Below are 22,779 nucleotides of genomic sequence, written 5' to 3' on the forward strand. Positions count from 1 at the left end.
GGCTGCCCGGAACAATTCCGGGCAGTCTATTTTTTTTTTTAATTTCTGGAAAGAATAATTTTTATGGTGCTACAATTTTCTGAAAAAAAAAAATTTGTGTGGTTAGAAACAAATTATTCAATATCAAAACCATACGATTTCGAAAAACCTTGGCTCTGATACCACTGTTGGATCTTGGTTTTCTACATGCCCAAACGCAGCGGAACTTTTAAAATTTTTATTTTATTTTGACAATCAAAATATATTTGATTGAGTGTTCGTATGGTTTTCAAAATCAAAACATTCATAGGATGTTTAGTAAATATACCTTTAGTGAAAATTCACTTTGCACCAACTAATCCGGTATTAGCGGATGTAGCTCTTGTTGTAAATCCCTTCGAACTTTCTTCAAATCTCCTAATCCGATCCACGACTGGAATATTTGTTCCTCTTCTAAATTGCATTAGAAATTTAGAAGAACTTTTTCGTAAAAATATTGCACTAAAAATCGACACAACTCTCAAACTAGGAGTGACCGAATTTTTCTTGCAATAGAGAAGGAATTTTCGAGAGCTGCCTGTGAAAGAATTTTAATCGCCGATATTTTGTTCTTCACCTTAAGATTGCCGAATGCATGCTTTTTAAATAAGGATAAGAAATCCTTATTTTAATACTAAATATTCATTAACTTAATTAATCCAATTCATTGTGTTAATGAAATATTCTTATTCCTTGCCAAATCTTCGGTCCCCTCTATTGGACCTCTATTTCAAAGCTTCGGTCATGCCTTACAAAATTTTCAAGAAAATTTCGAAAGATTCTTGTGCAAAATAAGAATAATAAAATCCTTAATTATTTTCTAATCCAACCTTTACTTAATTAATCAGATTAATTAAATAATTATGGATTCTAATTGCATGCCATATACATTAGCCAATCTCGAATCTTTAATGCACATATTCTGAGAATATCATGCATTAATATTATTTTACTTTGTGTGCAAGTTTCTAAATTATGGTATCATGAATATCTCCATATTACATAAATCAATACCATATTTAATAAAAACTTAATGGGTTATATTTTAACTCAATTAAAATATAATTTGATTATTAAAGCCCATTTGAACTTTAATAAATTTGTATGATGAGCTTATACTCTTACAAGCTCATGATTCATGCTCACATTATATTAATCTCATCATAATCCCGATCGACGATCCAATATCATCGATGTGAGAAATTCAACTTATTTGTTATTATGATGCACACTTTAATTTCGAGATCACCAACAGGTGTACTCCTTTGACTGTCTTAACAGTCTTGCTCTCAAAATTTCTATAAGATTTTATAAACTTTATTTATAAGCTTATCGATTGATCATATCAAACTTATTTCTTATAAATTCAACTCATTGAATTCATTATCTCAACGTTTTCTATAAATTCAACTCCTTGAATTTATTATCTCAACGGGAACAAGTAAACCAGTGCTTGTGTGACCCTCAATGATTCAGGGATACAGCTAGCCGTGGGTTCACAACTCTTTGTGATTCAGAATAATATTTATTCTTATTCGGGCTTACCCTAGTTAGCCCCATTCTTCTCATCAACACCTTGATCAAGAATGTCAGAACTCATTTCTGATTGCACCCATCGGATCATGGTAAGAGCGTCTAGTAGCATCGCCCCGTGATCCCTTAGGTATCACTGATAGTGCCTACAAAAACCAGTCGATTATGATTAACGTACATTACGATCCCTTCATCTCATATATCCCGATCGAATCTGCAACCATTGGTTCACGAGAGTTGCATATTAATTCGATAACTATGTGACACATATAATAGCGGCATCGCGTGTACTATTTGGAAAACTCTTTCTCCAATGTACATCTCATACTCTGGCCAGAGATTCCATGCACTATTACTTCATCAGATCACATAGGATATCCACACCCGTAGGTGAGCGGTGAATTCCCGACTACAATGCACTGGCTCCTACATGTGTCGCAACTGTACCCAACCTCGCCACCTGATGACTCTCCTAGAGTCGGTAAACGAGTCAAAGCACAGCCTTAGCATATAGATCCTCAGTGTTGTCCCGGGTCGTAAGGACTAATGGTGTACAATCATAGCCACGAACTTATCCTCTCGATGAATGATAACCACTTGGAAAGTCCGAGGGAGGGTTGTTCGGTATAATCATCATATGACTACCCATCTGCATGTTTGGACATCTCTATGCCCTTACCAAGAAACGCGGTACACAACATCACAGATGCTAGTTTCGAGCTCAAGCGACTTTTATCCATGTTTTAGGCGGCTGAATCGACTAGGAACGAATTTAGATTATACAGTGTTTACAAATGAGTTTCAACATCGAATTACGATTCATTTGTATTAAAGTATAATCAAGAACTTTATCTATGCTGATTGCATGGGTATACAGATAAAGTAAACTGAAACCATGAAAATTTAAATTATATTAAAATAAAGATTGTTTATTACACTTGAGTAAATAAATTCCCTAGCCAACCGTTGGCTTGCAGGGCTTCTACTCTAACAGGAAATGCACATTATCCACCCGTTGTATTTTCCAAAGCCACAGCATGCATCAGTCGTGAGACTAAATCCTATAAAGGGCTCATATAAATAGCATTCGATAAAATGTTGCGACAACTTGTTCGTGGAAATGATATCAAGAATTCTTTTGCTCAAAAAAAAGGATCAAGAATTCTTACCGCAACGGTTGTGATTATTTATGATGTCCATAGAGCCCACAAATGCATCACAAAAGATCACATTGGCTTCAGGAAGTTCGTGGTTAAGTTCATCGACTATTAATCTCATGGCGAAGTTGAACTTTAGTATCATGTCATTTATCATCATGACGCACTCCCCAATATTCTTGCTATGATACAACCACAAGTAATATGACCCACGTCCTATTGGGGCTAGTCCCATGACAAACACATTTCTACCATTTGTATTGTAGAGATTCTGCAAGATAGGAGTAAATTGAATTCAGGATAGCTCTCATTTTTCTATGACATTCAAATGGATCTGGTGCCGCGTTGAATCGAGTAGAGAAAGCCTCCCATCAGAATGTAAATTCTTTAAACTTCACGTAGTTTATTAAAAATATATAAATTTATTACCTTAATCTCCTGCTTCATCGTTCGCGCTGGTTGAAAATCCATGGCAGATGCAGAGATTGTACGCTAGATACATTTCGGAGATAATAGTGTATATAGTCGTTGCTTCCGATTGAAATGTAGAACATGGAGTTTGAGATAAGATCGTATGATGCATCCTCACCCATACTAAGAATGAACTGCTGAGATGTATCCATAACCTGCAGAATTTGCTGAGTGAGGGATATATGCTGCCCCTGTAGAAGTTGTCAAAACCAAATAATATTGAGATTCTGAGACCAAGCAACTGCCGTTGCGTGGTTGTAATAGTCCAACTCAAAATTTCTAAACCACGTCGCAGCCCAAGCACTGCATTCCGATCGGTGCATGAACATAAGACAGTTGGAACACTTGTTGCTACTCATAAGAGAAATCACAGCATCTTACACATAAAACAGTGAAGTTAAAGAGCAAGGTCAAATATACCATGTTCAACAAAGTTTCAGTCACACTATTTAAAATACTTATGCCAGCTCCAATGTTGAAGTAAAAAATATACTAAATGGCTTTTTTGACGGAAATACCAATTCAGAACCACTCGAGAAGATGATCCCAGCTCCAGCAGAGGCATAGTCGACACCTTGGACCATATCCTCGACAGAGCCTGTCTCCCCTAGATAACTGGGCACAAATGGCAGCCCAAGATGATGCTTTTAAAGTCAAATAAGTAAAAAAAAAAATTGTCAGATTAAAGAATGACAAAAATCAGGCATTACATTCCTGGAATCATCCCACAGCATTGTATAAGACCGATAATCTCCAGTTCATGTAATCTTTAATTCAATCCAACTTCATAAAGATTCAAGAATAAAAGGCAAATCTTCAAGATTCACGTTCACGAAGAAGCAAAGAACATTGATCTTCGTTCCAGTTTCCACCCCACATCATCTCCTCCCAAGAACATCCAGCAAGTGGGCATTTTAGTGATATAGGTCACATAAAACTGGGGATGGGCAAAAAAAACACCAAGATAAATTTGTCTGAAAATAGATAAATGTGTCCAACCCCAAGATAATTCTAGCTGCATCCGACGCCAAACTTTGAAGATCAACCAAGTAATTAAACCTTTAATCACAAAACCAAAGAAAAGAAAAATAATAAAGAAACAGAACACTAAACTACCGAGATAATCAACAGGAATCCTTCCATTGCAGAACCTTCCAGTAGGCCGATGAGATCAATGAATGAAACTTGTTTTCAAGAATTTGGATTTTTTTTGTATGTATTTATTTTAAGTTTGATGGGAATTATTGTGATCTATAAATTTTTGGTTGAATTTTAAGTTAGTATGTTTCTTTTTCAAATCATTTTAACAAATTAGAAGTTGACACATGATATGATAGTCGTCGAATAATCAGCCTTACTTATATTAGTAAAGCTAGAACAATTTTTCTTAGCTTCTATTTTTTTAAAAAAAATATTCAATGACATTCTTTGTGTGTTAAAAATTGTGTTGAGAATTTTGAGCAAAAGACTATTATTTTATTAAAAGTTATAATTTATAATATCGATATAAATCAAAAATCATTACAACAACACAAACGTCAAATTTTCGATTATTTTATAAACAAAGTTTAATTATTTATCCCAACATTTTGTATCCTAGTAATTCTCATTATCCACCATTAAAACATCATGATTTCTATCGAAACTTTTTTGAGGAAGGATTAATGACCACTTTGAATGGTTATCACTCCATTTGTAGACATTTTTAGTGCTCCGTGAAATATGGGGCACTGTCTTATTATTTTCTTTTTTTAGTGCGATATCTTTTTATTTAATTTCTTGGTTATTAATCTACTTTTGGGTTTATCCCCAAAAACAGAGAAAATTAAATAAATATTTGATTTGAATTTTTTGCGCTTAAAGGTGATGGAAAGACGAAAGAAGTGAATTATATATATAGCTCAATAATCTTCTGTCTTGGTGTTTATACCTTCTTATCTATACTAATTTCACATTTTATGTACAACTTACAATAAACGACTTCAAATAAAAGTAGAATACGACGCATGAGTTATATAAGGAGAATTTCACAAAAAAAAAATAATAACTAGCAAATAAAAGTGACAAAAACGGGTTTTTTTATTACTAGTTTTAAAAAAATTAATTTCAAAAATATTTTGATGGTGATGTTTTGCAAGATTACTGCAAAACGACATGGGCAATAGCGGATGCAACAAAATTATTTTGCAGTGTCTGCTTAAAGTAGCAGCGGACGCTGCCTCGACGCGATTTCCTCAATTGTATCTTTATTTTCAGCGCAATTCTCCCGTTGAATGTGCATGATTCATGCGTTCAAAATCTATAAATCTCTCATTAGTTTGTTTCGTTATATTCAAAATCTTCACAATTTCTAAACTTATTTACTTTGTATTTCTTTCTTTCTTACACTTATTCAGTCTAAATTTATTCTGTCAATTTCTTTTAACTTTCCCTCTATCCGAAATTTCTTTTTCCAAATGGCTGTTATTGATGTGCTTTTATATTTTGACGATCATGTTATTGTCGAGAATAGATCGATCGAATAATGTATTCCTTATATTAGATTGATAAGAGTATTATGGTCTCTCACTTTGTTAGAGTTTGTTCAAGTTTAGCATAAAATGTTAGGAATCGATCCAATGAAGTTTACTATGAAGTTTTCAGAAAAATATTCATTAATGGAGAGATAATCTTAGTATGAAATTCAAGTCACTCTCGTTGATGACGACACCTTAGACTTTACAATGCAATGTACCAATATGCATATATTGCATTACACATGGAAACAAATCCAGTTGATCATCATGTTGGTTTTGATAAACCAAAATCATATGTTCCACACATATTGATTCAGGGTTCAAATAACCAACTCAGTACGTACTTCTTCATATGGGGGTTTTCATGAGCCAAAATCATATGTTGCACAAGTCATTGAAGGACTAAGCAATATATATTTGGAGCATGGAAGTGGATCGTAGGATCAATATATCAGCGGCTCGTCTGAACCAAATCATGCTGCATGTTGGCCAAATACGACACTAGGTTGGGGCCTAAATGTTGACAGAGCAAGTTGGAATCCAGAAATACATAATTGTGCAACAATCAATGATGGCTCAGATACGAGGCTCGTTGTCCAGATATGGTCACTAATGATGATGTTTCTAGGAGTGATAATGAACCGGAAATGTCACATAGCGATTCTGAAGAAGAAGAAGAAGAAGAAGAAGAATAATAATAATAATAATAATAATAATAATAATAATTGAATGCTGACGAAATGTGAATACACATGCTAATCCTGATGAAGGGACATCATCTCGTCAACCACCTTGTGAAACTTTGCAGAGGAAAATCATACCATTTATTTTTAGCAACTTCTGAACAGTCATCATTTTTCAATAAATTTTTTGGGGAAAAGTCTCTTGATTTTGTCGGTGTATTTTTTGGAATGCGAACAAGCTACTATAATACGGGGATAGGATGATTATGTGTAAATATGTTTTTTAAGAATAAGAATTATCTGATTGCATCTGTGAAGGATTATTTTGTTGTAGTTGTTAGGTGTGAGTATCATGTCGTGGATAGCATATACATGTTGTGGAAATTAAGGTGCAAAAATGATTCTTCTATGGTCCTATGTCGATGGGGTCTTTGAGCTTCTTTCAAGTCGAAAACGAGTTATTGGAAAATAATAAAATATGTCGGACCTCACACACGTATATCTATCAATGTTGGTATATACTATCACAACTAAAACAGTGATATGGTGGCACACTCTATTGGGAGTTGAACGATGTGATCTTTCGTACGAGATTAAGTATGTTATGGAAAATGAGAAAGATAAATATGGATATCAAATCTCGTATCCGAAAGCATGGCGAAGTTTGAAACACAAGGTGGAAATTGCATATGGTATATGGGAGAATTTCGTGAAACTAAGTCCAAAATATATGTGTGTCATGTCCAAATATAATAAGAGAACAATTGTGGAGTGGAAGCATCTCAGATCAAACACCGAAGCGATAAAGACGTTGAACTTTGTTTTATGGGCATTCAGGTAATGTATGGATGGATTTTGGCACTGTCGAAAAATTATTATTGTCAATGGTACACATTTATACACAAAATACATGCATAAAATGTTGATCGTTGAAACTTTGGATACGAAAAATCATATTCTACCGCTAGCATTCACCATTGTAGATGAAGAAACATCTTATTTCTGGAAATGGTTCGTGGAGAATCTTGGTTGACGTGTTGTTTGTGATTCAAATTGTATGTGTCTAATTTCTGATAGATATAAGGAAATTGTGCGAGAAGCTAAGGATCTACCATGTTTTCAATCTCCTCATCATGTGCATCATTTTTGTTTGAGACACGTCTGCTCAAATTTTAATTCTAAATTCAAATATGCTAATTTGAAATATTTATGCTAGGAGGCAGGCACACAACATAAAATTTATAATTTTGAAGCAAAAATGGAAGCAATCAAGAACAAAAACATTTTGAGGCATAGATGTATGGCTGGAATTGCGAAAGAGAAATGGAGTATGACCCATGACAGTGGTTGGCGTCGCTGGGTGATGACAAGTTGACAACCAATATGTCGGAGTGTTTAAACAATGTATTAATGGGAGCTCGTAGACTTCCTATATCTGCGATATTACACTTGACCTTTCTGAGGTACGTACAGTACTTCATTGAACGTGTGACAAGAGGTAGTCATATGATTTAAGAAAATCAAATATGGTCAGATTAAAAATGTCGGAAGTATGAGGAATGGGCAAGAAAATTTAGTGAACATCATTTTGCCAAATATGATGTACGAGAGCAAACAGATTTGGTTGCGACTGGAGGAAGAGCAAGTCGTGCCAGCATAACAAAAAAATACTCATACAGAAGCGGTTTTTTTCAATTTTAAGAGCGGTTTTTGTAGCGTATGCAGGTGGTGAAATTATCAACCAATGATTGTTCATGTGGTAAATGGACGATTTTTGGCATCCCATGTTTCCATGTTATCTGCACCTCTAAATGATACTAGCTAGATCCGACAACACTTGTGCAGTCATAGTACTACATGTCTGAGTACCTAGCAACATATGAGGGAAGATTTCAACATCTTACATATGAATGATACTGGGATCTAACCACGTTTGAGTTACATCATAACCCGGTTAGACATGAAAGAAAAAGAGTTGGTAGTGACATAACAACTCGATTGAGAAATGAGATGAATTAGCCAGTAGTTAGAGATAGACAACATCAAACTATGAATATGTAAAAATGTTTTTAATTCTAATTTGTCACATATATTTTTGCTTATTCTATTTTTTTATTATGAAATAATTGTTTTATTCAATTTTTTATTTCAACAATCAGATAAATGTGATACAAGAATAATATCGATAATTGAAGAATATAGAACTGACTGCAAAGATATCTCCTGATCAATTAATATGAATTTTGTATTGATGTTGGTTAAAAATTATTTATAATGAATATTCATGTTGAATATTAAATTTTAGTTGTTGATATACAAAAGTATTGTATTTGACTTTTTAAAAATAAAATCAATATTTTATATAATTCAAAAAAATATAAATCTTAATTACGAAATTTTAGTGCAATATATAATTGAATTGGTACAATGATATTTTTTAGTATGATATATATCATTTTTTAACTTCTTCAAAATAATATCAATCATCTATTCATTTTAAATATTAAATTTTAGTTGTTACTATGTAAAAGTATTGTATTTGAATTTTTAAAAATAAAATCAATATTTTATAAAATTTGAAAATATCAAAATCTTAATTATGAAAATTTAGTGCAATATATAATTTATTTGGTACAATGATACTAATGGTATTTTTTAATATGATATACATTATTTTTAGCTTCTACAAAATAAAATCAATATCAAACATTTATTCAAGTACTTAAATATTAAATTTTAGTTTTTAAAAATAAAATCAATATTTTATATAATTTAAAAATATGTAAATCTTAATTATGAAATTTTAGTGCAATATATAATTTAATCGATACCAAGATACAAATGATATTTTTTAGTATGATATATATTATTTTTTTAACTTCTTCAAATAAAATCAATATCAATCATCTATTCATGTTAAATATTAAATTTTAGTTGTCGATATACAAAAGTATTGTATTTAACTTTTTAAAAATAAAATAAATATTTTATATAATTTGAAAATATGTAAATCTTAATTATGAAATTTTAGTGCAATATATAATTTAATTGATACAATGATACAAATAATTTTCGGTTCCCATCAGAAAAATCTAAATTATAAAATTTCAATCAAAAGAATCATCATCAGAATTACAATGATACAGATGGTTTCCAGTTCTACACTCGGGTGGTTTACGTTTTCTCGTCGTTCTACGCAGTCTAATATCTTGATTAATAATATTTCTCTCGGATCACATATCATGAACAAATTTTTGCAGACCAACATTACTAAGATCTGTAAAACTTTGGATATTTAACCAAACTAAAGTTTGATAATCATGGTCAGCAAACGAATGTTGGGCAGTACCTAATGGATCAGATGATTCTGTATTACCGAAAAAACCTGATGGTCTAGATGGCCCTGTATTACCCCAAAAAACTGATGGATCAGATGGGTATGTGTTACCAAAAAAACATGATGAAGTAGATGGCCCTGAATTATAAAAAAAAAAAAACACCTGATGGTTCAGATGTTGTAATCTCATATCCAACAAAAGGTCATATAGTATTAAACTCAACTGATGGACCAATAGTGGTAAACTAAGACATATATGTTGTCATTAACCAACTGTATGTGAAACATCTATTTAGTCACTAAGCCACCATTAATTGTTAGACCCCAAATTATCGAAATATCTTGTAACATGACAATTTCTTCATCACATCTAAAATAAAATGTGTGTGTCTCGCGTCGCTATCGTTCAATAAGAGCAGTAATTAAATTATTGTCAAACACTCGAAAACAAATTGTAAAACCCCATAAAATATCATATGATTTAAGTATGCAATGACACGATTGTATAAATAATTTACAACAGATAACATTCAAACCAGATTGTCGGAACGCTTAACTCTTGCAGTATATATCATCAACATGAAACTGTTGATGATATATATGTCGCTGTAAGTAGATAACACCGAGATCTTCTGGTACACAATGAAAAAATTCAATCTACATTTTTTAAATGGACGAATATTTGTTTTTTCATTTGATTATATCGTTCTTCATATGCAAATCTTGAAGGTTTATTTATAGTAAAGTATGCTCGAACGTTTGGCTATTAAAAGCCACACGTTTAAAAGTTGCAGCTTCCATTTACATTTACAACAGATGTTGTTGTAGTATATGATGTGCTGACGGAAAAGCTATAGTTAAACCCTGCAATTATTGCAATATCCGCCACAAATGATGGCGTTTTGCAGTATCTCTTCAAAATGCCAGCAACCATATTATTTTTGAAATTATTTTTTTGAAAAAAAAACCCGTCAAAAGACAAATAATACCAACAATCAAACATGCAAGAAAAAGTCTTTGTTTTCACACGCACTTTTGCCTCGTCTATTCTTCTCCACCTTCCCATGTTGTAAGAACATAACCTAGAGAATCAACTTAACTCTATATTTGAATCCAAATATTCAAGAAATGGGGAAACCTAACCCCCGCAGAACCTCCACCGGCAGCACAAACTTAGCCTCATGCACTCTCGCCGCCATCTTCTTGATCTTCCTCATCATTATAATCTTCATTATCTACTTCACAGTCATCAGACCCAAAGAGCCAAATCTCACCGTCAACTCCGTTCAGGTCCCCTCCTTCTCCGCCGCGAACGCCACCGTCAGGTTCACCTTCTCCCAGTACGTCACCGTCAGCAACCCCAACCGCGCCGTTTTCACCCACTACGACAGCTCCGTGCAGCTGCTCTACGGCGGAAGCCAGGTAGGTTTCATGTTCATCCCCGCCGGGAAGATCTCCGCTGGCAAAACTCAGTACATGGCCGCCACGTTCTCGGTTCAGCCGATCCCGTTAATGCCTGCGTCAGCTGGGACGAGGGGGGAGGTGGGTCCCACCGCGACGAACGGACCACGGTTCGAGCCGAGCATGGAGGTGGAGTCGAGGATTGAGATGGCGGGTCGGGTCCGGATCCTTCATTTCTTCAATCACCATGTGGTGACGAGGGTGGATTGTAGGGTGGCCATTGGTGTTAGTGATGGATCTGTTTTGGCATTCCATTGTTAGTCATTTTCTTTCATTTATTTTTCCTTTTTGAGAATTGTCACCCCTTTTTTAATTTAACCAAAAGGAAAAAGTTTTTTCCTAAAAAAAAAAATCGATGGAACTTGGAAATATTGATATTTTTCTTTATTTAAATGGCAAATCTTTAATTTTCTGATTCACATTTTTCAAGATGATGAAAATTATTGTAGTATTATGGAGATTATAAAAAAATTAACTAAAAATTTTACTATTTTACCAAAAATAATACCTAACAATAATAATTCAATTATAATCGTAAAACCAAAGAAGAAGCAAGAAATATGACTATATACTTGCTCCCTATTACCAAACCCGAATGAACTAATTTATTGATACCTTATCTTATTCCATGTTATTATCAAATATTATTTATTAATTTTTGAAAATATATTTGGAAAATTTCTTAAACATATCTTATTTAATCAACATCTAAATGGGTTCACCTTATGCAACATTAGTCTCATGAATTGAGATATAAATTCCCAGGAAAAAAATCATTTTATGATAAGTTCGTCTTTCATTATCTTGAATTCTCTATTTTTTTGGGTAAAAACTTGTGTGAGACGGTCTCACGGGTCGTATTTTGTGAGACAGATCTCTTATTTGGGTCATCTATGAAAAAATATTACTTTTTATGCTAAGAATATTAATTTTTATTGTGAATATCGGTAGGATTGATCCTTTTCACTGATAAAGATTCGTGAGATCGTCTCACAAAAGACATTATCTTTTCTCTGTTATTCAATGTTAAATTTGTAACAACAATGATTTTTTCAATATTGAAAATAGGATAAATCGTTTTTTATATATAAAAGAAGTGGTAATTCCAATATAATGATTTTTAATTAACTATTCCTAAACTATGATCGGATCCTTCTCGACTAAAGTATTGTATTTTGATCTTTGATGAAAAGTGGCCATAAATTAGGGCATTTGAACCCGTATTTTGTGGTAGTTATGTTATTTGAACGGTGGAAAGTCACAGAAATTTGCCCCACTCCCTCGGGATTGGGGTCAAAAGATTTACTTTTGTTTTTTGACGGGAATAAAAAGGCATTCCATTGACATATAACCAAATCCATATTTATAATATTTTTCAAAAATAATAATATTGAATGCTAAATTCCATTTTTTAAGTTGGAGTCTCTAAATTTGATATTTTAATGTCAGATAAGTTACAAAATATCGGTAATTCTATTTCTATATTGATAAATCATTTTTGTGTCATCGCATGTGCCACATTATATACTGATGTTGAAAGTGAGAAATGTAATTTACCTGTAGAGTTGTTAAAATGAGTTAGGTATATCGATTTAACCTGTCACGTCACGTCAAAAAAATGAGTTGGATTGACAATTTATGATCTATAACTAAAAATTGACGAGTTCATTTTCTTGTCCCATCAAATAAACAGGTTTGGATTTGCAATATCCCAACCAGCACAAATGAAGGACGACATAAAAACCGACCCACCCCATTGACCCGTTTTTGACAACACTATCTACTTGTTTTTGTACCTATTGAATTCACTAATCGACAAATATTTACGACATTTTGACCGAACTTGCTCATTTGATGGATGTGTGCTTTAAGCAAATTTTGTGGACTCCAATCGCAATTCGTATGCCATTTACAAAAATTATCAGTATTTTATTTCATTTTATCATTACTAACATAGCCTACGTAGCCATTATACCAAAAATTTAGTTTAAGAGATAGGATTACACAACAAATAAGCCAATCATACACAGAAGACTTTAACAATTTCAATAGAACAAGATAATATCTTGGTCGCCAATACTGCAAGCAAGACGCAAAGAAAGATGAATTTTAAACCAAAGTGTAGTCATCTTTACTAGGAACGTAGCTCCATGAACACAGAGGTTGGCACACACGATAGTTAATAGTGGAGACGACCCCTCACCCATGGCACAGCATGTTGACCACCTCCATTTCTCCTCCGTCCATTATTCTGTTTGGATAACACCTTCATCCTCTGCTCCTTCATGTTAGCAAATAACGAGTCTAATGTTTGAGTCCTCTGTTTGGCCACAACATTTGCTTGATGCGCCGGTTTCTGCAAGCAATTACAAAATAGAGTCGACTAATCACAGAATTGAAAATTCAGGATCCCAAATTCAAATTGTATTGCAGCAAAGCCCAAATGAAAAGATTAATGATGAAAGACAACACTTGAAAATATGCAACAATGTGAATGTTTATGGATATGCAGAATTATACATTCACAGTGAAGCCACCTCCATTGGAAACATTCTTAACTGGTGGGGCACCAACCCTGCATACATGGAAAAAAGTATAATTGGAAATAAAAAATGAAATTAATAGTACAGCACTAACCAGGGTATCGAAGACATCCAATATCATGAGACAAAATTGGTATGGCAGTCAGATATCATGATAGATGCAACCTTGCAGCTTGAACCAACAAAAGCAAGATAAACCATAGCAGAATCAAAGGTGGATCTGATATTTTTTTATTCATTAAAAAACTTGTATTCTGACCCACATATAAAGAAACACTCTTCAGGAAGCAGGAAACAATCCCTCCCTGATCGGTCGATATGCAAATGACTCGTAGGAACAGTAGATGAAACTTGACAAGCAGAACGGAACCACCACGAGAAGTACCACAGCTTAAACTGGCTTTTCAGTATCAACGTTTACCAATAACATGAGAAAATTCAACTGGACTACACATGCTGCTCAAGCTTCGTGAAAAATAGCTTCACAAGCTAAACAAGTAACCTCCAAAATGCGCCATCTAATTCATTATTTTGTGCATACATTCCCCAGCTCAAATGCCACTGCGGCTTATGCTCGCAACCATTAGTTACCACGGCAACAACGATTCAGAACCCAAACCATCCAAGCAATGCCAGTTCAGAACGGAAACTATCAAATAACAAAATAGCAATGAGCCTAGAAGATAATCGTCCAACATGCAACACACAGGCAGCTTCCTATAGGAACCATATTAATCAACCTAATTTTCGACCCCAATGGGACAAGCTTGTTGGCATACGAGCTTCAAAGCAAAAGGACCTATTTCTAGCATCAGAAGTTAGCATACGATACAGAATCATCCATGAGAGTACACTGCAAACAAGGTCACATTTCTACAGTGTTGCATCTGTCATAGACCTCCAACAATAAATATTGATATTACTGAAGTATGAACTTCATATTCAGTAACAAACAAAATAATTGCGCCATGGCATAGACTCGATACCGTATGCAACTCTGTTAGTCAACAGTTAACTTTCATACATGTAATTTATCTTCCTCTTAGTCAATGGAAATCAACTCCCCCCCTCCATCAAAAGCCAACTCAACATCTCCTAAACATGTGAATTAGATTAATACCACTTCCAAAAGATAAGCTTGCCAGAATGAGCATGCTTCACATGTTGACAATGAACATTCAAAAGCACCAGACGATGCCCTTACACCCAACAGCATGCTTTTGAAAATAGACAAGTAGAGTGGCACACCACAAAATGAACGACTAACCAATAATTACCTGCACCAAATAAAAAAAAATATTTCAGATGCGATATCGATGAATTCAAAAGAATTATAATAGTTATTTTCAGTAACAGCCTCTGTAAAATAGGGAACATAAATTACCTTGGTTTATTAACATTGAAAGTCCTATTTCTGTTAAAACCTCTATTGTGAAGAGGCACAGCAGCAGCCTTTCTAGCAGCCTCAGTTGCCAAAGGAAACTGGTTTCCCTGAAAGTTTGACCTCCTCCGAGCAAGAGCTCCCTATCAAAGGAGAATAAGAAATTAGATGAACCATTTGTATCATAGAATAAATAACTCCTAACGCCTCTAACTGATGGGATAGATTTCTTCGGCCATGTTTACCTGTCTAAGGGAGGATCTGGTATCCATAAATTTTCTTAATCTTGCTGATTTATCTTGGGTAGCATTGTTAGCAAACTTTTGATTCCGATTCTGTCATAATCCAATTAGAAATTATTCAATCCAGATGTTAAAAATTATATTCTCAGCAGAAAAACAAAAAGGATCAAGAAAAAACAAAGATGAAATCTCACTGAAACTCTTTGCTTCTTAGGCTTAGCGTCATTAGTCTTTGACATTTTAATAATATCATCTGTATCAAAAGTAATAGCACAGGACATGAGCAACATAATAATAGATTAATAGTTTTACACAAATAACTGTAACAAAAAAGCTAAAATAAAAGCATACCCAACGTCATATCCATTTTCTTCTCCGCGAGTGCAATAGTTTCACTACTGATGGGCTTAGCTGCCATCTGAAAGGGAAAAAGAAATTATCAGGAAAATAGGATCATCATATACATGCTCAAACCAGATTCCCCAAGACGCTTTGCTCACAAACATATTACATAAGCATCAAGCAAAGTGAAATTGAGGGAAAATATATGAAGGGCAAGAAAAAGGGGCTTTTAAAACAAAATCGTTTGCATCACATTTTCCACCACTCAAGACAAGTTTTTTCATTAAAAAAATTACCAATTTTCCTACCACTTCATCTTCATAACAAATTTTCAAGAAAACTACAATAGAAACCACATAATATCGCACTTGTTGAATCAAGGTATCCTTCCAAAAAACCACCACAATTCCGAAACACAAAATATTAGGAACTTCGAAACATTGCTAAAAGGGTGAAAAAACCCAATTACGTAGCTATAAGCACAAATCATAAAAACGTCGTAAATATGAGAGCACACGAACAAAGAAATGAATATAGGCACGTAATAAGAATCAAACTTCGAAGATACAATTACCTGATAAACACCTAAGCGAATGAATTCCGGGAAGAAAGTTTAAAGAAATTAGGGTAAGGGTTTTCACACAAATACGAATAAGATATCGTCGAGATTAAAAGGTTCAAAACCTGTAGCTACTCCACCGACCACCGACGCGGTCGAACGCGTATACATACACCCCGTTGGGGAAAATAGGAAAAAAGAGTCCGGGAATAGTTTATTAAAAAAGAGGAAAAAGAGAGTCGGGGAAGAGTTTATTAAAAAAAAAAGAGAGTAAATGTAATTTATTTTTTTATCTTTTGTTTAAAATTTGTTTAAGAATTAATTTTTTCAATAATGTATTTTAATTTTATATATAATAAAATTTATAATTTAATTAAATAAAAAAACTTACTCGACTCAATTTTTTCATATTTCTCGACTCAATCCTAGATCTCATTTCATTCCTTGTCTTCACAAAAAATCTTTTTCTTCTCAACCTTCTATCCTCTCATTTTTTGGCTAACAATTAACCACGAGTCTACAAGTTATTCCTCTGCAACAAATCCAATAAGAAAACCACGTATTGTTAATAAATTTATTTTGAGATATGAAATTTATTGGGTCTCGTCAGAGTCAACGAGCTTCACCTTGGATCGTGAAGCTCAGGGTGAAGCACGGCTTTCACGACCCTGGGTCGTGAACTGCTTCACGACCCAGGGGTCGTGTGCTTCACCACCCAACTTTGGGTCGTGAAGCACCAAGTGCTTCACCACCCAAGTACTTGGGTGGTGCTTCACGACCCAACCACCCAAGTTTGGGCTTTGGGTTGTGAAGCACCCAAGACCCAGGATTGTGGGCTTCACGACCCACTCGGGGTCGTGACGTGAAGATTTCACGACCCCTTCACGACCCGTCACGATCCATTAATTTTAAATTTTTATAATTAATAAAAAAATTTTGAATGCAAGTTAACTTTAGGATTAAGATACGATGAAATCTGTAAGAAAATTGTATCATTTTTAAATGAGAAAAAGATAAAATATTTGGTGCAGTACACTCAATTTGGTAATTTAATTTTATGTGCTAAGGATTATAACAATTTCAATCAAAACTGGGTCGAAGGTTATAACTCGTCACAAAATTGGGTCGAGATTATACTCGGCGCACGCGACCCAATTTTGGTGGTCGCGTGGGTCGAGATGGGTCGAGAAACATAATTTTGGCTTATTGACCCATAAAGATATATATATATATATATATATATATAATGTAATAGATGAGTCGAGAAGCATATTATTATAAAATTTGTTAAAATTCTTAGTATAATTATAAATTTTATAAAATTTGTTAATGTTTATATATAATAAACATTAATTTCATATGCTCTGATATACATTCATTACATTAAAGTGAATATGTAATGAAATTTGTTATGAATTTTTTTTAGTTCTATTATTATAAAATTGTTATGAATTTTAGTGGAATTATAAAATTTGTTAAGATTTTTAGTCGAGTATAAATTCAACCCACATTGTTAGAATAAGAGATACATTCTTCAACTTGTTATGAATTTTTTAACTAACATACTTAAATTATAACATATAACTAATGTTTGCACAAATAAATTTTTTATATATATTTACATTCTAATCATATATAAAGTGAATTATATATTATAAAATAATCAAAATTCAAAAATATCAAAAATTTCCTACCCACTCGACCCAAACTCGACCCAAACCTTAAACCCTAAACAAAACCCTAAACCAAACCTCTAACATTATCACTCGTCCCAAAATTGAAACAATTTACCACCCGCACGACCCAAATTTAAAAATCTACTACACACATTACAATCTTGTCCACTCGATCCACACCAAAATTAAAAATTCATCACAAACACATTACATATTAATAAAATCAAATCGATTCTTTTTAAATTCAAACAAATTACATACCATTCAATCTTATCTTCTACCAAATTCTCCGACAGATGGAAATCTGTTTTGTTTTTTCCTTCCACGTATTCTCTTGATCACAGGTGGCATAACCTACAAAACATAAATAAGATTATTATATAGACAATAGTATATATTTAAAAAAAATATGCTATATTATAAGGGCATCCACAACGGTGGATATTATCCAAGCCATGTCATCCAAATATCTTTTCCATTAAAATATTCACCATTGCACACCATTGATTTGTGTGCTACAACAATACCCGGTTACAAATTTGTAACCGGATATTGTAATTTTTTTTAATTTCTTGAAACAAGCGTGATTGAGACGCGCTTGTTTTTGGGTCGAGTTTTTTTTTTTTTTGGACGAGATGGGTCGAGATTTTTTTTTTTCGAACATTTGTTTTTGGGTCGGGCTGAGTCGAGAGGCCTCGACCCAAATTCTTCACGACCCTAGCTCTTCACAATTGTGAAGAGGTTGGGTCTTTGGGTCTCGGCAGGAGACCCAAGCTCTTTACAATTTTTAATTGCTTGGGTGGGTCGAGGTGAAGCTCTTCACCTCGACCCAAGCAGTTTTTTTTTTTCTTAAAAAAATATTTTTTAAAAAATTAAAATCTAACTAACCAATGACTTAATAAATGAACTCACCTAATTAACAGCAGTCAACTCCCTTTTTTTGATTTAAAAAAGTCAAAATCCCTTTTATTTAATTAAATTTAAAATGAGTCGTATATTTTTTATTGTCCCCACCCCGTTGAGTGTTTTTACCATATTTTTTTATAATTTTTTTGATTTATATTTAAATGTAGATCAAAATATAATTATAAAAAATATTGAAAAAATATATTTCAATTTTGTTATATGAATTAAAAAATAAATTAAAAAAATTAAAAAAAAATCAAATAATAATTGAACCCACAACTCTATGTCTAAGAAATAAATACTATATCCTCTAAACTACACGTGGTTTGCATTAAAATTTTAACACTTTATTAATATAAATAATCATTAAAATAGACCACGACATCAAAAGTTAGTTACTCTAAGTGTCTCAAACTTAAAAATATAGTATAGATTATTAAAACAGATCATGACACCAAAAGTTATTTACTTTAAGTGTCACAAACTTAATAATATAGTATAGATATATAAACAAAATAAACGATGTGAAGTTGAGATATTTTGGTTTTACGATAATTAAAGTTTATGCGGAAAGGTTTTCTTAAAAAAAACAAAATAGATGGATGTGAATTATATGTGGAGGCCAGGGGTGCAGGGTTTGCGCTGGTGCCCAACTGTGTTTTTTTTTAAAAAAAATTAAATAAAAAACAAAACAAAATAAAAAAAAAAAGAAGACTCATTTCACGCTCAAACTTCAGAAGGGAATATGGCAAATTTTGAAGACTCGTTTCACGTTCAGAAGAATGAAGGGCAAAATTGAGAATTGGATGTAGAAGATCGCCAATTTCACGCTCAGAAGAGAAGTGAGCTTCACCTTCCGCTTGGAAATTCATGATTCTAACAACATGTGGAAAACTGAAATGTACTTCGATGATTGAACTTAATTTATAATGTTTTTCACTATTGTTTCAAAAATCATAACCAGTCTCATTGTCTATTAGAAGTCATTTACTTAAAACACGTTTTATTAGTCGCATTTTCCCTTCTTTACTGTTGGTATAAATAGGTTGACTTTTAGCAGTTGAATCTCAGATTTTTTTATTACAGAAACATAGCTTTGCTGTATTGAGAAACTCTCGTTCATTCATCAATGGAGTTTTTGCCTCGTTTTTCTTTCTAATATGGTATCAGAGCGTTAAATCCGGTCGCTACTCTGTTCTCGCCATGGTGAAAGCAAATGCGCCACATCTTCAAGCTACGACTTCGAAGAATGGGAGAATTAGCGATGATTCGAGCAGCCCATACTTTCTCCAAAACGGTGATCATCCTGGTTTAGTGCTTGTATCTCACTCCCTTACAGGTAACAATTATAATACGTGGAGTCGTGCGATGTCTATGGCACTTACTGCTAAGAATAAGCTTGTTTTCGTTGATGGAACGTTTGTGCGTCCTCCTCTCGAAGATTTGTTGTATGGTGCCTGGATTAGATGCAACAGCATGGTGATTTCGTGGCTACTTAATGCTGTGAGTCGAGAAATAGCTGATAGCCTCATGTATATGGCTACCGCACATGAGATTTGGATAGATCTCCGTGAAAGGTTTCATCAAAGTAATGCACCTCGAATTTTTCAAATCAAAAGGCTATTGGCTGGTTTGCAACAAGGTTCAATGGATGTTAGCACTTATTATACTCGTTTGAGAACTCTGTGGGATGAATTGAAGGATTTCCAGCCGGTATCGGTGTGTAATTGTGGTTTTATGAAAGAGTGGGTGACGTACCAAAATCAAGACTATGTTATGCAATTTCTGATGGGACTCAATGAGTCATATGCTCAGATTCGTGCTCAAGTTCTGATGATGGATCCGATTCCTGTAATTTCGAAGATCTTCTCATTGGTAGTTCAGGAAGAACGTCAACGATCCATACATTATGATTTTTCTGGATCGTCACTGGATCATTCTTCACACTCGTTTACTCATCCGAGCACTGCGATTGTCAAGGGATCCTCATATGGTAAAAGTGATAAAGGTAGAAAGTTGGATCTGCCAACATGTTCTCACTGTCACTATCCAGGTCACACTATTGATAAATGCTACCAATTGCATGGATATCCACCAAGTCACCCCAAATACAAGCTGAAGCACCATTCTGTATCCAACAACCATGCATCTAAAGTTCGAGCAAATCATCTTAGAATTGATGATACTCCAGTCAATCCACAACCAATCAGCAATGCACCTGAGTCATTAAGTTCTGAACAATGCAAGCAGCTTCTTGCCTTCTTGAGTACCCAACTCCAGCTTGGTTATGGCATCAGCATGGATTCTAAACAGCTTGAGGCATCTGCATCGTGTCTCAGTGGTATCTCTTCACTATCCTTCTATGATTCTTTTATCCTCAATAATCATTGGGTCTTAGACACAGGAGCTACACATCATATTTGCTGTTCTCTTGCATATTTTCAATCCTATAAAGCGACAAATTCCACAGTCACACTACCTGACAATTCCACAGTGGCAGCAACACATATAGGGTCTGTTTTGTTGTCCCCTGATTTGATACTAGAGAATGTACTTTTTGTTAGCAGCTTCCATTTCAATCTTGTTTCTGTTAGTTCTCTGACCGAACATCTAAAGTGTTATGTGTCCTTTTCTTCTAATTCTTGTGTCATTCAGGATATCACCAAGGAAAGGAGGATTGGGATGGGTAGCCGCGTTGGTGACCTTTATGTTCTGAATCCATCCAACACTCTTCCTGTAATCTATAATGTTTCTCTTACTCATAGCTAATTGTGGCATTATAGAATGGGGCATCCATCTTCACCTAGGTTATCTGTAATAGGCCAGTTAGTTCATGATGATTCAATAAATCCAAATGATGTACTTGATTGTTCAGTTTGTCACCTAGCTAAACAAAAGAGACTATCATTTTCTTCCAACAACCTAACTTGTGATATTCTTTTTGAATTAATTCACATTGATGTTTGGGATCCATTTCATCCTTTGAGTGTTGAAGGATACAAGTATTTTCTTACTATTGTTGATGATCACACAAGATACACTTGGATATATTTGATGAAAACCAAGTCTGATGTCTTGCGCATTTTTCCTGATTTTTGCAAGTTGGTCCATACATAATTTGGTTCCAAAGTCAAATCTGTTTGTTCCGACAATGCTCCAGAATTGAATTTCTCCAATTTTTTCAAAAACGAGGGAATTGTATCCTATCATTCATGTGTTGAACGACCACAACAAAATTCTGGAACGAAAACACCAGCATATCTTAAATGTAGCTCGAGCTTTGTTGTTCCAATCACATGTTCCTTTGATCTATTGGAGTGATTGTGTGTCTACTGCAGTCTACCTTATCAACAGAACTCCTTCTCCACGCCTTTCTGATAAAAGCCCTTTTGAGTTGCTGTTTCAGAAGCTGCCAGCTTACTCTCACCTTAGATCGTTTGGGTGTCTTTGCTATGGCTCTACACTTTTGAGCCAACGCTCCAAATTTTCTCCTCGTGCCATCAAATCTGTATTTCTTGGATATCCCTCAGGTTATAAAGCCTACAAACTTCTCAATATTGACACCAATGAAGTTTTTATATCTCGGGATGTTGTTTTTCAAGAGCAAACTTTTCCATTTGCAGAACAATCATCTCCACCCGACCCCTCTTCTCATTTCTTTTCTGAAAGTGTCCTTCCCACACATATTAATTTACCATCGCCAGCTGCTGACCCACTACTGCAATCCCATTTTAAAAGAGTATCCACCAAACCTAGTCACTTACGTGACTATAATTGCTATGCTACTTTCTCAAGCTCACCCGAGCCATCAACAGCTTACCTTCTGTCATTGGTCCTCAGCACTCATCAGCTCTCACCTTCCTACCGAGCTTTTGTCAACAATATTTCATCCATCCACGAGGCTCGCACATTTTCTCAGGCTGTTCAGCACCCGGAATGGTGTCAGGCCATGAG

General features: G+C 34.1%; 2 protein-coding genes and 1 long non-coding RNA gene across 6 annotated transcripts; 1 reads left to right on the top strand and 2 right to left on the bottom strand.

The window, feature by feature from the left end:
- Positions 1 to 1,893: 1,893 nt before the first annotated feature.
- LOC140982464 (uncharacterized) lies at positions 1,894 to 4,407 on the bottom strand. Of its 4 annotated transcripts, none has more exons than XR_012176275.1 (3): positions 4,296 to 4,407; positions 3,138 to 4,116; positions 1,894 to 2,979 (listed from the first exon to the last, which is right to left on the bottom strand). It is a non-coding gene; the product is annotated as an uncharacterized lncRNA (long non-coding RNA). The 4 variants fall into 4 exon arrangements; XR_012176277.1 differs by having other exon boundaries at positions 3,138 to 3,794; positions 3,890 to 4,407; XR_012176276.1 differs by having other exon boundaries at positions 3,138 to 3,370; positions 3,698 to 4,407.
- A 6,279-nt stretch (positions 4,408 to 10,686) lies between these two features.
- On the top strand, positions 10,687 to 11,595 carry LOC140983522 (uncharacterized). Its single transcript, XM_073450606.1, has one exon. The coding sequence runs from the start codon at positions 10,844 to 10,846 to the stop codon at positions 11,435 to 11,437; it is 594 nt and encodes a 197-aa protein (XP_073306707.1). The 5' UTR covers positions 10,687 to 10,843; the 3' UTR covers positions 11,438 to 11,595.
- A 1,550-nt stretch (positions 11,596 to 13,145) lies between these two features.
- On the bottom strand, positions 13,146 to 16,451 carry LOC140983045 (uncharacterized). The gene is made up of 7 exons (XM_073449922.1): positions 16,259 to 16,451; positions 15,694 to 15,760; positions 15,537 to 15,595; positions 15,346 to 15,435; positions 15,104 to 15,243; positions 13,697 to 13,751; positions 13,146 to 13,532 (listed from the first exon to the last, which is right to left on the bottom strand). Exons 2-7 carry the CDS (start codon positions 15,758 to 15,760, stop codon positions 13,356 to 13,358), a joined length of 588 nt encoding a protein of 195 aa, XP_073306023.1. The 5' UTR covers positions 16,259 to 16,451; the 3' UTR covers positions 13,146 to 13,355.
- Between the last annotated feature and the right edge of the window lie 6,328 nt (positions 16,452 to 22,779).

The sequence above is a fragment of the Primulina huaijiensis genome, chromosome 8 (genome assembly GCF_012295235.1).
Source record: "Primulina huaijiensis isolate GDHJ02 chromosome 8, ASM1229523v2, whole genome shotgun sequence".
In the NCBI taxonomy this organism is placed as follows: Eukaryota; Viridiplantae; Streptophyta; class Magnoliopsida; order Lamiales; family Gesneriaceae; genus Primulina; species Primulina huaijiensis.